Consider the following 17092-nt stretch of genomic DNA (forward strand, 5'->3'; position numbering starts at 1 on the left):
TGAGGGTGGAGTAGGGGAGTGTGCTATTACTTCTTCCTCCTTCAATTCGACCCCGAGAGTGGCCCGCCAATTGTGTTAATTATATCTAAGTAGCTGGGGTCACATGGAGGGACTGAAGCCAGGGTCTCTGTATGCAAGAGAACAAACCTCTACTGCTTGAGTTAAAGATTCAGGTCCATTAACTTAGAGGTAGTAAGCAGTTCTTCAACCACTGCACATGGTCGAGAAACTAAAAGGGGACAAAGAGCCATATTGCATTCACACAGGTTACATCTACTAGAAAACCAGACTATCTTTTCGGATTTTTTTTTTCTTCTTTATGTGATATCCTTTCCCCAATGATAACCTCCTTCAGTGCAAAACTCTCAGCAATATTTACTCAGCAAATCTGTCATGACAGACAGTAATAAAGATCTCCAATACCACCTCGTCTCAAAAGGCCAGCTACTAAGAGGAAGAGGATCAATAGTCAACTGCATAGAAAGGGGTAGCCATCCTCAATGTGCTGATCCCAACCTGTTCAGCTTCTTATATCCGTTCCTTATGACATATACAGTGGCTGGATCAGCTGTGAAGCAGGTAGAGATGGGATTCTTGCTCTTGATGCTGCTACTACCCAAAACAAGAACCCACTTGTTGAAAGTCTGTACTCCCTATAAGCCCCATTTACCACGTTCCCAAGTGACAAGACCTGGCAGTGAGATCACAGCAGCTAGAGGAAGGCCAGGCCCACAGGAGTTACTCAGAGAGCTGCCTATGCTGTACTACGGATAAACATAAGACTTCAGTCTCCAAGTCCAGCAACTCTGCTATTAATTTGGCAACTAGTAGTAAACTTATTAGCAAAACTAAAAGCATTGCATTGGATAAAGTATTGCTGTGTACATACTGTTTAGCTGTAACTTCTTCCTTGCTCCTGGGGTGTTAATGCCATTTGCCACCCTTTGGGAATGTCTCTCCTTAGACAGGGAGGACTTGGAAGCAGAGTGTCTTGATTCTATTTCCATCTGAATGTTCTTGGTTTTCACGGTACTCCGAGTGACTCTGTCAGTCTCTGCTTTCAAGGAGCAAATGAAGTCTGAAGGAAACACCTGGCAGGCAGTTAAAGGGCTTGGGCTGCCAACCCTTTTATTTTTCTCAGCTTCTTTCAGCTCAGACAATAAGCCAGGGGACAGAGGCTTAAAGCATTTCCCATCCCAAGATTCCTTTACAAAGAATATCTGTTTTCCTTTTGACCTAACAGGCACCGCCTCCTCGGGGGCCAAAGGTATCACCTATAAATGGAGAAAAATATCAAGTCACCCTTCAGTAGCTGCTATTTACTTAGTACTTTGTTATTTTTCCTAATCGTGTATCTTAACATTTTATCCCATGACTGTGCTATTGGTAAACCTGTGAAGAAGGATTATAGAGGACACTGTTGTTAGACTATATTAAGTATTCTACTCCTGGGGGAATTTTGCACCAAAAAATAATTCTGCACACAATATTTGAAAATTCTGCATATTTTATTTGTCAAAACAACATAATATAATCATGCCAGTTTCAATTGTTTTGGTAATTTATTTCAAAATATCAGTCAACAAGTAGGTCTGTAATAATACAGACCAAAAAAAAGATTCTGGCAATTTTTTGTGGGGGGACAGATTCCTTACTAGGCATATTAATACAGAATGTTGAGTAATTTATTTAAACTACAATACAGAACAGTATTTCCTGCACTTGTCAGAAGCAATGCATAGGCTTGGGTGAGTCAGGGGTTACGGAGGAGCTGAGGGAGATGGAAGGAGCCTAGGAGTGGAGGATGTTGAGTGGAGTGGGTGAAAGTGTTTTTTCCTTTTGGGGGAGGTGGCGGGGGGTAGGGGAAGAGATTCTTAGGGAGCTGGGAAACCTCCCCCATGCAGACCCTGGCTGACCCCAAGCCACTCCATTCAGTCAGGCACATCTGCCCCCTCCCCTCCAATCCCCATGGGTCTCTGCAGCCCCCCTCCCCCATGCTCAACGCTGTCATCCCACTAGTTCCTGAGCCTATACCCCAGTCTGTGCCCCTCCCCCCCCCCCAGCATCCTTGTGCTCCACCCACCCCCACCCCACTGTTCTAACCTGGCTCCGTGGGCAGGGTGCTGTGATTAACTTCTGCTCCTGGGGGAATTCTGCAGCACTAGACATAGAATTCCTCCACCCACCCCTCCCCCAGAAAATACATTCTGCCCCAGAAGTGCTGCAGTTCTGCCTTTTTCCCACCAGAGGCCGCTGTGGCACCAGAATAGCCAGCTGCAGGAACACAGCTAGCTGTTCTTGCACCACACTGGTTTCTGGTGGCCAAAAGGCAGCACTTCTTAGGCAAAATGCACTTTTTGTGGGGAAATATAAAATTATGTGGGACAGAGGAATTTTGTGTGTCCGCAGATGCACAGAATTCCCCCAGGAGTATAAGTATTAATGATGCCCAACATCCCTACAGAGCTGTATTAAGAATTCAAATAGGTTTCATGGGGGAAAATAAGTGTTTCCACCCTTGCTTTAGGCTTTCCAAAGTTCTTCCACCTCCTCCTTTCCTGTATGCAGAGCATGCCCTGGGTACATACCTTCACATTTTTAATGATGGTCTCCACATTTATGTCAGTGTCATATCCAGGAGCTTTATCCAAAAATATCTCCTGGGGAGAAACCTCTCTTTGCAGCAGTTTCCGTTTATTGAGTGGTAGCTCTGTAATACGAGAGAACCACTGAACAACAGCATGCTTTTCTTGAGAGCCTACAACAGAGGGAAACAGGGAAAAACTGAGTCAGCATTCAAAACTCTAGTTTTAGTTACAGCATTATTATTCATTATTTGTATTATAGCAGGCCATAAGGCTCTAACTGAGATCAAAGCCAGATTGTGTCATGCACTGTACATACACATAGTAAGAAAGAGCCTTCTATTCCTAAGCATGTAGTCTAAGTAGGCCAGACACACAGAGGGAGAAAAAGTACTATTATCCTCATTTTACAGACTGGAAATTTAGGCACATAGAAATTAATTAACTTGCACAAGATCATACAGGGAGTCTTTGGCAGAGATAGGAATTGAATCCAGATTGCCAAAGTCCCAGCCCAGTGTCTTAACTCCAAGATCATCCTTCCTCTCAATTACTATACAAAAGTACTTAAAACAATAATAGGAAGATTATGAAAGTCCTACCTCCACAAAACTGTCTTAATATGTAATCAATACCAGGTCACATTATAGATGAAGAGGTTATTTCTATATTCTCACTCATTGTCTAAATGACCACAAATGCATATATTTCATCGGTTACTAACTTAATCCTCAGAAATGTTATTTCCACCTAAATTTGTCATTGAATTATTATATGTAACAAGATGTGCAATCCTGAGTTATATTGGAATGTTTTATTGTATCTATGCTAGGGTGAGGGGAGAGAGATCAGCTACCATTTAACCACCAATAATTTTGGAAAGCTGTCAATTGAAACAATGGTGTTTTTGTTTTAAATGACATAGTGCCAGAACACAACTCAGGACCTGACGTACAATGTAGCTTTGGGCAAGTCATTTAGCTTCTCTCTGCCTCAATATTCCTCATCCAACCTTCATCTATAAATAAAATAGATGTAATACCTATTTCACAGTGGTGAAGAAGTTTAGTTAGCGTTTGAAAAGTGGCTTAAGATCCCCAGATAGACGGCACATTGGAACTATTATAATGAAAATACTTGCTCTTACCATCTTCATATAGTTTCAGGAGTTTTGCCACAAAAGGTTGATCAGCATTCTCCCCTTCTACTAAAACAAATTCTCCAAGTAGTATACACATTTCTGTTAGACTTCTTTCTGATTTAATCAAGATCCCCCTAGAAAATGAAGGAACATATAGATTAACAAATTCATTTCATATTCTTTACAGATCAGAGACTGCCACGTTAACAGTCAGTCAGATTTGAGTCTCTTCCCCCTCCCTCTTGTCAGATTTCCTTGCAAAGTCCATGCATATGTCTCCTCCTCAAATGCTTCAATTCTCTTCACCCACAATAGCAACTAACATAGGTAGGTCAGAATCCATGAGTAACCTGACAGCCAGCTAGCTTGCATGCAACCCATGGAGTTACGTCAGTGATGCTACCAAGGAATTATCAGAAACAAGCCCCACTCCCACCCACCCCTTTTTTTTTTTTTTTATAAAGAGTCACAGAGTTACAATTTTTATAACCTCTTTTATCCCAAAGACTCCAAAGTGCTTTACAAACTCAAGACCACGCCACAAGAGTCACTTACCTCCACCAGTGAAATGCAAAAAACACAACAGCACAGAGCAATCCTATATAACTGTTTAGACTGGAGTGTTGAATACCTTATCCAGTTGCCCAGATGTCTAATTTACAATGCAAGAACTTTGTGGCCAGAATCTTGTTTGATGTTTACAATATCATACACACCAATAGCACTGAGCCTTATTTGATGGTTTTCATAAGATATTGCTTATGCTTTTTCCAACCCTGCTACATATACCTGACACAAGTGCTAGTAATGCAGGTAATTGTTACTACAGCACTTTCGTCCATGATTACTCCCTAAAAAAATGGCATGTTTCTTTAGGGGTCTCTGCCTCAGCCTAAAATAAATGTTATTTACCTATATTGAAAGGTCTTCAATTGCTGGTCTGAGCTCTTTGCTCTTCCAACCCATGAGTAGATGCGCTTGCACTGCTGTCTTGTGTTCATGATTTCTGCAGCAAGATTTTAAAAAGTATCAAATTAATTTTGCTGGTGAATGCAAGTAATGCTAATGACCAAAGCAATAGACTGGAGTCAGTATTCCTGGATTCTTAATTCCTAGCTCTGCCATTGATTCACTGATGAGGGCTTGTCTACATTACTGGCTGGATCGACAGGCAGTGATCAATCCAGCAGGGGTCGATTTATTGTGTCTAATCTAGATGCAATAAATTGAGCGCTCTCCCATCGACTCCGGTACTCCACCAGGGCAAGAGGCGCAGGCGGACTCGACGGGAGAGCATCAGCTGTCTACTCACCACAGTGAAGACACCACAGTAAGTAGATCTAAGTACATCGACTTCAGCTATGTTATTCACATAGCTCAAGTTGTGTAACTTAGATCAATCCCAAGCGTAGACCAGGACTGAGTTATCTTGGGCAAGTCACTGGAGCTCTCTGTGCCTAAGTTTCTCCAGCTGTCAAATGAAATTATTACACATTTCAGAGGTGTTAAGAGAATTAGAAAAAATATTTGAACTGGGTGGCTAAAGTTAAGCACCTAGATAAAGAGGTCTGATTTTAAAAAGTGCTGAGCTTCCAGTGATTTCCATGGGACAGAGTGCTTAACACCTTTGAAAAAAAATCAAAACTCTTATTAGGGTACCTAACTTTAGGCACCAAGTTTAAACATTTTGTCCTTAACATTTTATAAAGCACTCTGAGCACTCAGGTGAAAGGCATTTTGAAAGTGCCATTTATTTATTTTACAGCCCACTATTTTATGTAGTAGGGCTCAATACCTATGTGGTAAAATTGTAGAACCACGTGATAACTGCACCTGAGAGTGCCCAACTTGCACTCTGCCCACTAACGCATCTCCACCAGGACTACTACTAACATTCAAAACCTCTGAGCCACTCAAACAAATCCTAATGTGTGATTTCTTCCCTCTCATTATACTGGTTCAAGATTCAGAACCAGTAATAGTCATTTCTGTACCCAACACTAGAATATGAAGGTGGGAAAACTCTCCTTTCTCTGTACCAGCAATGCTCTCCTGAAAACTTGCAGCCTCTCTGGTATTGGAAAGAGAGAGGATGCAGAGATTTTTAATAGCAGACTGTCCTTGGACCCTGCACTGGGGCCTCCATTTTTCATATCAGCACCTAGCTAACAATGATCTGATAAATATGAAGCATGCTTGTAGCTGCTGGAAATGAGATATATGTTTTTGTCTTTTCACCCCTCTCCAAAGTCAGTGCCAGGATTGAAGGCACCAAGATCCTCCTGACTGTTGCAGGCAGGCAGTGAGATAAGGTCCATCTAGTCCTCCCGAACTCCATTTTCTATATCTTCCTCCCCCACAAATAACTCCGATGCCTGCTTCTGCTGATGGCTCAGCTTTTTGCTCCAAGAGCAGTAGAAAAATCACATGATTATTTATGGACTTGCTGCTGTCCACATAGTCCTTGATAGCAGCAAAGAGGACAAACATAAATCTAGTCAATTTCAAAAGAGTTTAAAATAGTTTACGGTACAGTATTACAGTGGCCTGAGAACCACCGCGATGTATGCTTTTTACAACCACATTAGACTGTAAGCTCTTCCTGTCTGGGACCTGTCTCCCTATATTTGTACAGCATCTAGGACAATGGGCCTATTTTAAATGTGGTTTTTTTTCCCCATCACTGTGTCAAAGACCCACACAAACACAAGAGGAAACTGAAATTTATACGAAAAGAGCTGCCAGGCCAGAAGGGACCATCGGATTATCTCGTGGCCACTGAACCACACACATTTACCCATGTATTGAATCCAATAACCAGGATTAAACTACAGTATTACAACCCTCAGGAGACTAAACTATTGTGTGCCACTTGCAAAGAACAGGAGAGACTGAGGTGCACCCATGCCCAAGACTCCTGCAATGGCAAAGAACCGATTTGCTGAGATATACCCAGAGCCCTGAAAAGAGTATTTTTTTCTCTAGGCTGTTACAATCAACACTTGAGATTACTGTAACAATAGAACAGGGGGTCAGCAACCTATGGCACGCGTGCCAAAAACAGCACGCAAGCCGATTTTTAATGGCACAGTGCTGCCTGCCAGGGTCACGGCTGCCGGCCCCGCTCAGCCTGCTGCTGAACCCAGGCTGTCAGCGGGCTCGATGGGGCCAGTGGCCAGGACCCCGGCAGGCAGCAGCGTGCCATTAAAAATCCTGCCTGGCCCAGCCTGCTCTTCTCCGCCCCCACTTTCTCCTGCGGGGGCAGAAGCTGGGTCCTGCAGGCTGCTGCTGCAGGGCAGCCTCCACCAGCAGCCAAGCTCCCTCCTCACCTGCCTCTTCCCCCAGCTGTGCTGGGTTCCTGTCCCTCCTCCTCTCCCTCCCTGCGGCAGAACAGCTGATGGCCCTGGAGAGGGAAGGGGAGAAGCAGAGTTGGAACCACTGCTCCAGAGAAGAGGTGGGGACTGGGCCTTGGGGAAGGAGGGAGGAATCAGGGCATATCCCCTCCAGCCCCCTGCCAAGAGCCGCTCAGGGCAGGGGGCTCGGAGCATCCCCACAACTCCATCCCACCCACCCCCAGGCCCCTTGCCAAGTGGGGTCCTGGCCGCAGGCTCTGCTCAGCCCGCTGCCAGCCTAGGTGAATGGAGCCCCAGGCCGGCAGTGGGCTGAGCGGGCTGGCGGCGTAAGATCAGCATTTTAATTTAATTTTAAATGAAGTTTCTTAAACATTTTTAAAACCTTATTTACTTTACATACGACAATAGTTTAGTTATATAATATATAGACGTATAGAGAGAAACCTTCTAAAAAAGTTAAAATGTATTACTGACATGCAAAACCTTAATTTAAAGTGAATAAATGAAGACTCGGCACACCACTTCTGAAAGGTTGCCGACCCCCTGCAATAGAAGATAAAACATTTTCAGACTCATCTCTTCAAACTTTGCAGAAATTGATGGTGTGGGTCCACCAACCACCAGAAATTGATATCTATCTATAGTCTTCTGTTCAAAAAAGGCTGTTTTTGGTTCAGATCCCACAATTTGCTGCATCCATGCAGCCTAAAGTAACAGTAAAATCTTTTCAAACACAAGAAGATTTTTAAAGTCTTTTTTTTTCTGAAATACATTATTCACAGAACCCTTAAAGATTTTATCTACACCCATGGTCTGTAATCCATAACCATCACCCCCAGGTTATTTAGGGTATAGCTACACTATAAGTGCTCCTGCAGCTACACAGCTGTAGCAACGGAAGGGATTTCTTCCTGTAGTTGTAGTAAATCCACCACCCCAAGAGACAGTGGCTAGGTCAACAGAATAATTCTTCAGTCGACATACTGGTGTTTTCAGTGGGGGTTAGGTCAACCTAATTACTTTGAATAGCGTGTGAAATTTTTCACAGTCCTGAGTGAGGTAGCTAGGTCAACCTAAGATTTTGAGATGTCAGATTTATGCAAGACATGAAAAAGCACCAGACAGGGCTCCAGCCTAGGTTAGACTTGAGGCTTGTCTATATGAAAATTTAGGCCTTGTCTACACTTAAAATTTATATCTATATAGCTACATCTCTCAGAGGCATGAAAAATTCACACCCCGGTGTTGTAGCTATGCCAACCTATCCCCCAGCGTAGCAGCTAGATCACAAGAACGCTTCTATCAACTAGCTACCACCATTTGGGGAGGTGGACTACTTACAGCAATGGAAAAAACCCTTCCATCACTGAAGGGAGTCTCAATTCTATGGCGTTATAGGGCAGTACAAGGCTTAAATTCAGGTGTGTGGGACGGGGTATCAGGGCTTTAGCCCCATGCAGGGGGAAGAGGGGAGGGGAGAGTTCCAGTAAATATTTTCAAATATTTTCATGGCAGAAGACCAGATGCACCCCTCTACTCCCCTCCCGGCGAGGCAAAAGCCATGAGATCCTGGCCCCTGGAGCCCCAAATGTGGGCAGGGGTGTGCAGTAGATGTACCACAGTAGTGCCCATAGTATCTGTGCTGGGGTGAGGAGAGAGAGATCAGCTACCACTTAACCACCAGTAATTTGGGAAAGCTGTCAATTAAACTGACGTGGCCATAGTTTGCAGCAGACTGCGGGGCAACTCTAGCCAACCATGCCCTCAGTGTCCACACGGAGATCAGTTCCTTAATGCCCTTTGATCTGCCCTACCTTGAAACTGGAGTAGATTCAAGTGCACTAGGGAACTTTTGCTGCACAGGAGCATGGTCCACATGGACACTTGGGGCGCAGCAGGTTAGACTGACACCCCAGTTTACTGGAACCCAAACGCTTGCGTAGACAAGGGTTTGTCCTCACTGGAAAATTAACCCAGATTAAGGGTGGGCGTGAATGTAAAGCACAATCATTCTAAAGTAACGCCGCGTGTAGACAAGGCCAAAGTCACAACTGCGGTCTCCTAAGCCCAGGCATCAAGGAGGCGGCAGACATGGGTGGGGAGGCGCCACTGCCCCCACCCCTGAGACCCCCAGGCAGAGGCTCCCTGGGGACCCTACAGCTGAGAGAAACAGAGGGAGGGAGGAAGCAGCAGCGCTCCACGGGGCTTCTACCAGCCGCCACCGCGGAGAGCGGCCAACAAGCCGGGCCTGCTCCGGCCGCTCCCAGGGCTCCCCCCCGAGCCTTCCTGCCACGGCGCCCCCGCGCAGCAGCAGCAGCCTCCGCTCCTCACCTGCTCAGCCCCAGGCCGGCTCGCTGGCTCGTGACGACCGAGGCGCAGGCTCCGAGAGGCAGCCACCGGCTAGAATTTCGCGCCAAACCCAGCTGCAAGCCCCGCCCACCCCGCGCGCGGGGAGCGCACGCTGCCGCCATCTTGACTCCGGGCGCAACGAAGCCCGTAGCGGGCGGGTTGCCCGAAGTTAAGATGGCAGCCGGCGAGCGGCGACAAGGCAAACTCCCCCCCGCCGCTAGACAGACCCGGAAGTGAAGCGAGGAATCTGGGCGGAAGCGGAAGAACGTGAGCGCTCCGGTGTTCGAGTCCGGTCGTTCCTTTTCCCTCCCTCTCGCTCCGGCCATGGCGAACCGGACGGTGAAGGACGCGCACAGCATCCACGGCACCAACCCGCAGTACCTGGTGGAGAAGATCATCCGCACCCGCATCTATGAGTCCAAGTACTGGAAGGAGGAGTGTTTCGGCCTCACGGGTAGGGCCGGCCGGGGGAGAGGCGGCGCCCCAGCCTGCCCGGTGCTGGGGTTTCGGGGGCCGAGGGGGGAGGCTGCCGGGCCCGTCCGCATCCCCGAGCCCAAGCACTGGTGGGGGCCCTTGCGCGGTGTCGGCACCTGGGCCCCTGATGTGGTCGCAGGCGGCGACCAGGCTGGCAGAATCCTTCCGCTTACCAGCAACTGAGTCCTCCCATCTCCCTCTGCTGTGGTGAGGACCCAGAGGCCTATTTCTTCTCCCCGTCCCCCGGGCAGCGTGAGTCCCCCCCAAATCCTCCACCTATGCCAGGGGTAGGCAACCTATGGCATGTGTGCCAAAGGTGGCACTCGGGGTGATTTTCAGTGGCACTCACGCTGCCTGGATCCTGGCCACTGGTCCGGGGGGCTCTGCATTTTAATTTAATTTTAAATGAAGCTTCTTAAACATTTTAAAAACATACAATAGTTTAGTATCAGAGGGGTCGCCGTGGATCTGTAAAAGGCGACAAAGAGTCCTGTGGCACCTTATAGACTAACAGACGTTTTGGAGCATGAGCTTTCGTGGCTGAATACTCACTTCGTCAGATGCATGTTGTGAGTATTCACCCACGGAAGCTTATGCTCCAAAATGTCTGTTAGTCTATAAGGTGCCCCAGGACTCTTTGCTGCTTTTAACAATAGTTTAGTTATACATTATAGACTTTCAGAAAGAGACCTTCTAAAAACATTAAAATGTATTACCGGCACACAAAACCTTAAATTAGAGTGAATAAATGAAGACTCGGCACAGCACTTCTGAAAGGTTGCCAACCCCTGACCTATGCTCTGCCTCAAGCCCCCCTAGTGCCACAGATGTGGTGATAATATTAATTAAGAGCTGACAATGTGCTTAGCTCTAGTTTAAAGCCTATAAGCTTTTGATGGTTCAGCTGTTTCCTTTCATAACCCCCTGCTCTAGCTGAGCTGGTGGTGGATAAAGCCATGGAGCTGAGATATGTTGGTGGCGTTTATGGTGGAAACATCAAGCCTACACCATTCCTCTGCTTGACCCTGAAAATGCTGCAGATCCAGCCTGAAAAGGACATTATTGTTGAGTTTATAAAGAACGAGGATTTCAAGTAAGCAAATATTGTTTTTCCTTTAGCTGTCATATCAGAGACACAAACTCAAACCAAACAGAAAAGTATGGGTAATATAGATAAAGTGGCCTGGAGTGCCAGGCTTGGCTGCAGTAGGGAGCCAGTTGATAGTCTTTCTTCCATGCACTGTTCATTGTAGAGTCCTCTTGACAAATCATGCATTTCTCCATGACTGCTCTCAAAAAATGTGCTCCATACCATGCAAGTTTCCCTGTCATAACTACTCATCTCAGTGTCAAATCCTTTCTACCATTACACCCACTTGTGTTTAAGGTGATCATATTCACCTGATTCGTCTAGCATAGTGATATTCAGACCACTATTTCAGGAGCCAAATTAGTGATCAGCATTACCTAAAAGAGCCACAGTAGTGTGAATTCATTGTTTCATTTACTACAGTATATATATTCATATTTAAACGATATGACAGGAAATATTTAATGTATATATGCTCACAGTAAGTATTATTATTTTATCAACTAGAATTGGTTAATATAGTAAAAACATCCTGATTAATAATTTAATCAATTTTAATATCATGTGCTGCAAAGAGCCATAGGAGACACATTGAAGAAGACTCAGTCTGAGTAATACTGGTTTAGCATTTTCTTCAGCTGTGAGACTGATAATGCAGTCCCTGCATGTGCAAAAGCCACATAGGGGCTTGCAGGATTGGATACGAAATGAGAAAAATTGAGCAGTCTCCCATATTGTGTTTGTTGTACTAAATCAGCCTTCCTCTGAGAGAGACTTAGAGTTTTAAATTATTTATCTGTGCAGAATGGTCAGATTTGTAAACTACTATGTGACATTTTGTGTTCCAGATATGTCAGAATGCTTGGAGCATTGTATATGAGATTGACGGGCACTGCCATTGACTGCTACAAGTACCTTGAACCACTGTACAATGACTACCGAAAAATTAAAAGTCAAAACAGAAATGGGGGTATGTAACCAGCGTTAAAAGGCAGTCCATGCTGCAGTCTGCAATGCTAACTGTATACTTTATCAACATAGGCTAAAGTATGTGGGGGAAGAGTATCTATTTGCTATATTGCTTTTGTATTATTCACTGATCACTGCTGTTCATTCACTGATCCTGGACCTGCTACATTGCCTAAGCAGTATTAAATCAGCTGCCTTGATTCTGTGTACTTAGCTTCAACTTGTTTGTTTACAACAGTGGAATTGATTTTTCAGGTGACAAAGGAAGAGAGAGGGATAGCTCAGTGGTTTGAGCATTGGCCCTGCTAAACCCAGGGTTGTGAGTTCAGTACTTGAGGAGGCAACTTAGGGATCTGGGGCAAAATCAGTAATTGGTCCGGCTAGTGAAGGCAGGGGGCTGGACTCGATGGCCTTTTAGGATCCTTTCCAGTTCTATGAGATAGGTATATCTCTGTAGAGAGAGAGAGAAGTATGATCAGAGCACAGAATTGGACCTCAGGAACTTTTGAATTTTAGCTCTGCCATGATCTCCTTATCTGTAAAATAGTTTTAATAATCTTCCCAGCACCTGGGACTTTGAGGATTAGTTTTATACAGCACTTTGCATGGAATGACTCACAATTGTTAAATATTAGTAACTAGAGTAAAGGTGACTGCTCTAAATACTAAGTATTTTTCTTCCAGAATTTGAGCTGATGCATGTGGATGAGTTTATTGATGAACTCCTCCACAGTGAACGTGTATGTGATATCATTTTGCCTCGATTGCAGGTATGTAGGCTGCTAATCAATGCCTTGTTAATGATAGCACATTAGGAGCTTTCTAAATTACCAGTTTAAGGGCTTGTCAAGTGCAAAGTCAGTCTGATTTTGATGTACTGTATATTCATATTTGGATTATATAAGGTGAAAAGTTGGTGTTTCTCTTAGAAACGTTATGTTCTGGAAGAAGCTGAACAACTGGAGACTCGGGTTAGTGCTTTAGAAGAAGATATGGATGATGTAGAGTCCAGTGAGGAGGAGGAGGAGGAAGATGAGAAGGTTTGTGAATTATCCTATGGTTTGTATTATTTTTAGAGAGATTTACTTTTGATGCTGAAATCTTATGCAATAAAGTTCTCTCAGATGATTCTAACTGATGTGGGGAGGCCTGACCTTTACCTGTAGCCCTCACAAGAGTGGAGAAGAAATCTTCATGTACTATGCCAATGGAAATTTTCTTGGTCATATAATAGCAGCAAAATACTCTGTTCTTCAGGATTATTCTTTGCTGAACTCTATTAACTTGAATCTACTCTTTCCTATTTAAATGGATTCCTATTAAAAATTATCAGCTTATGATCAGATTTTTTTAGTTTGTCCATTTTTTTTAATGTGTTTTTTGGAGGGTAAGGGAGAAGCAAGAGATGGGTTGCCTTAATTTCAATGTATTTGTATACCACACAATCATCAAAGCCAGGCAGTTTCATTTTATTTAAAGTACTTAGTCTGAATAGAAGTTACTGATCTTTTGAATGGTTGTGTGGGTATCCTGGTTCATAACTAATATGAAGGTCAGGGGAGTCTTACAAAATTGTATATTTTTGCAATGCTTTCAGCTGGAGAGGGCACCTTCCCCTGATCATCGCAGAAGAGGCTACAGAGACCTAGATAAACCCCGCAGATCTCCAGCTCTGCGATACAGGAGGAGTCGAAGCAGGTCTCCAAGAAGGTGATGTATTTAAAAGATCATCTTTTGTTGTAACACAGTTTCACCCAAAATAATATTTATCTGGTGATGTTTGCAAAGTATTAAAACTAATGTTAGTTAGTTGTGTGAATGCTTCACCAAAGTTCTAAAATATCCTCCACTCTATTTTTTTCTTTTTTAATTCACAGGCGAAGCAGATCTCCAAAGAGGAGAAGGTAGGAGAGTTATTGCTTTTAAAATTGCATTATAAAAATTGTTTAAAAATCAGTTGTCTAACAGTCTTCTTCCTACTAGCCCCTCACCACGTCGGGAGAGACATCGCAGCAAAAGCCCAAGGCGACACCGGAGCAGGTCCAGGGAGAGGCGCCACAGATCAAGATCTAAATCTCCAGGTACTCTAGTGCTTCTTATTGGTGACTTATGGCACCGGTGTCAGCAATGCACCTAGTGGGGGAAATATCTAGTTCCTGCTGTCAGTTACTATATATGTTTAGCTTATAAAATGGCTAAAGTTGTATAGTTACATTTTGAAAATTGGTTTAATATGTGAGACTGGAATGTACATTTATTTTTCAAATATCTCTAGCAATAACTCAGTATTTATGAAGAAATTTTAGTTAACTGCCTACTGAGGACAAGTGTTCAGCTGTTCTTTGACATTCCATATAGGGCATTGACACAGTCTGCCTTAATGGAAGTGGAGAATAATCACGTGAGATTGTTCTGCTCATGATTATCACACAAAAGTAATTTACCTTTTATCTCAACAGGGCATCATCGTAGCCACCGACACAGAAGCCATTCTAAGTCACCTGAAAGGTATAGGCCAGCTGTCTTATTTCTTAAAGATGTCCGTTCATGTTGAAAGTGTCCCTGCAAACAAATACAGGGGCTTCTTTCTTTACAATGGACCTGAATTTTGAGATTTTTCACACCACTTAGGTGGTATCAAAAGTCAGTACCCCCCATTCTCCTATCGTTGGTCTTTTAAAGCCAAGACCGCTTGTGGGGCAGCTTTCTATATTAGCATGGAGTGATGCATCCTCACTGCCAGCACTGGAATTACTGTCATGTTTGTCCTCCATAAAGCAATGTACAATTTCCATTGTTTCAGATTATCTTGAACACATAATGACAAGTAATTTTGTTGCTGTTTCAGATCTAAGAAAAGCCATAAGAAGAGCCGTCGAGGGAATGAATAATGGACTAAATCCACTAGGCGGTTTAGGGTCTTTGAACCATAATCTGTTTGTAGATAGCGACCTATTTACATTATGGAACAGCAGGATATGTGCTGGCTGCTTTGGCAGTCAGATTTTTTTTAAATCCTCCTTCTCTCCCCCTCCTTGTACAAGAAAACTGTTTTTGTTTTTTTTTGTAAGTAAGGCAGAGAAACTTGTAATGTACACTATCTTCCTAGTAGAAAGTATTTCTTAGTAGGGGGATGGTTGCTGGTTTTTAAATGGCTTTCTTGAAAGCCAGTGTAAAATAGCGTAAGAGCAAGATTGAGTTGTTTAAAATACTTTGTACAATTTTTTTAAATTGTTATTAAATGCTCTTGTTCCTAACCACTTGCTGTTCCTACATTACTTTGTTTGCATGCGTTTACGCAAATACTGCCAAATGAATTGAAAGAACGTTTCTATAAATATTTTTGTTATAGTATTAATCAGCTATTTGGTAAAAGTTTGTCTCATGAAGGACAATCAGATGTGTAGCAATGCTACTTGTTTTTATATTACGTTTGTGGTGATAGTATGTCTGTATGTGTTGTAAGCAAATCTGACGAAGTGGGTATTCACCCACGAAAGCTCATGCTCCAAGATGTCTGTTTATAAGGTGCCACAGGACTCTTTGCTGCTTTTACAGATCCAGATTAACACGGCTACCCCTCTGATAAATGTGTATTCAGTGTTGAATGTAACAGGCAGGTGGAGTCAAAGCAGCTGCAGCATAGAAAGTGCGGAGCTCAGAGTTGCAACCCTCAACTCTTATTTACTAAGAATACATCTGTTAGTCTATAAGGTGCCACAGGACTCTTTGCTGCTTTTAAGAAATTCTAGTTGTTAAAAACCTCTCAGTGCTTTAGCCTAACAAATCACATTGCTTTTTTTTATCCGTAAACCATTTTTATTGTATTTTTATGGAGGGAGGGATAGCTCAGTGGTTTGAGCATTGGCCTGCTAAACCCAGGGTTGTGAGTTCAGTCCTTGAGGGGATCATTTAGGGATCGGGGGCAAAATCAGTACTTGGTCCTGCTAGTGAAGGCAGGGTCCCTTCCAGTTCTGAGATAGGTATATCTCAATTTATTATTTTATTATTATTAAAACACATTGTATTGTGGATTTATTTAAACAGCTAGTACACTTCTAATACTAGCTTCCAGCTCACAAAATTGGGCAATGGTTAGATCAAATAGGCAACTCAGTCTAATGTAGTAATTGACAACAGTTATGTGCATAAACTGTTCATATCATTTGGATCAAAGTTTAGAGAAACAGTTTCAGGTGTGTAGTTGTAGGAGTATACAGTCCTTTCTCCCACTGATAATCTGAGTGTCACAAAGTTTTTAGGTAGAATAATTTGAAGCTCATGACTAGTAACTGAAGTCTTAGTTGTCATTTATTTGGTATGCTACTGTCACATTCAGCATGACTAGGAGGAAAAGCTTCACTGCATGAGCAGTCCTTTATTCTTCCTCAGTGTGTCTATTTTTCCTTTTATACTTTATTCCCTGTGGCAACTCCCTAGCTCTGCACTAAAATTATCAGTAATTAAGTAGCTAATGTTTATATTATGAGCCCTCTGCTTAAGAATTAACACCTAATGAAATGGAGGGTTGTGGGTGCACTCACTGGTAGAGCCATTGTTTCCGACGGTCCGTGTGCAGACTCAGGAAGAAAACACTGCATCAGTTCCTAGTGTTTACATTTTGGAAGGTTTTTTCATAACCATGAAGCTTACAGCAATTAACAAAAGCATAGACTCTGAAGCAATTGCATCAGCCATGTAGGCCACAACTGCACAAAACAGGATGGGTTGACCCCCCTGACCTTTGCATACTTAAGCTGTATCTTAACTGCAGTTAAGATGGGCTCTTGTTTCTAATTCTTCTCCCTTCCATACACAAAAACCTCTCAGCTGAGTTTGGTGGTGGTTTCAATCCTAGTTAGTTGGCTCACCCAGGGCTATAGGCTAATGCCTGCATCAGGCTTTTGCTTGGACTAGTAATCCACACAAGGCAGTGAGGACACAGGTTAAACTTGTCAAGTGTTGATAAAGTATGTTTGATTAAACAGCAGAGGTCACTCAAAACAATGCAGGTACCTTTTGGAACAGTGAAATCCACAATAAATGAAGCAAATAAAAATTAAACTATGGCTGGTAAGAAATCAACAAATTCCATGAAAAGTTATGTATAACAAAGGTAAGACATGAGGAG

At 43.4% G+C, this 17092-nt stretch overlaps 2 protein-coding genes across 5 annotated transcripts in view; one reads left to right on the forward strand and one right to left on the reverse strand.

Annotated features, from left to right (window-relative positions):
* The window catches only part of ORC1 (origin recognition complex subunit 1), a 32116-nt gene extending 22551 nt beyond the window's left edge, over positions 1–9565 (reverse strand). Inside the window, exons 1-6 of one of the 4 annotated variants that reach the window (XM_045028647.1) lie at positions 9411–9565; positions 7056–7129; positions 4639–4732; positions 3733–3860; positions 2589–2758; positions 890–1274 (exon numbers count right to left, since the gene is read on the reverse strand). In XM_045028647.1, coding sequence (XP_044884582.1) covers positions 890–1274; positions 2589–2758; positions 3733–3860; positions 4639–4732; positions 7056–7129; positions 9411–9550 — 991 coding nt within the window. In that variant the 5' untranslated portion in view covers positions 9551–9565. Of the gene's footprint in view, positions 1–889; positions 1275–2588; positions 2759–3732; positions 3861–4638; positions 4733–5998; positions 6068–7055; positions 7130–7553; positions 7571–9410 lie in introns of those variants that run through there. The other 3 variants (XM_045028648.1, XM_045028650.1, XM_045028649.1) reach the window with 3 other exon arrangements.
* A 40-nt stretch (positions 9566–9605) lies between these two features.
* Positions 9606–14970, forward strand: PRPF38A (pre-mRNA processing factor 38A). Its single transcript, XM_045028651.1, has 10 exons — positions 9606–9882; positions 10836–10995; positions 11841–11962; positions 12646–12731; positions 12891–13001; positions 13559–13671; positions 13839–13865; positions 13945–14042; positions 14421–14469; positions 14810–14970. The coding sequence occupies exons 1-10, from the start codon at positions 9753–9755 to the stop codon at positions 14850–14852; spliced, it is 939 nt and encodes a 312-aa protein (XP_044884586.1). The 5' UTR covers positions 9606–9752; the 3' UTR covers positions 14853–14970.
* The last annotated feature ends 2122 nt before the right edge of the window (positions 14971–17092 follow it).

Source organism: Mauremys mutica, chromosome 8 (assembly GCF_020497125.1).
Source record: "Mauremys mutica isolate MM-2020 ecotype Southern chromosome 8, ASM2049712v1, whole genome shotgun sequence".
Taxonomy (NCBI): Eukaryota; Metazoa; Chordata; order Testudines; family Geoemydidae; genus Mauremys; species Mauremys mutica.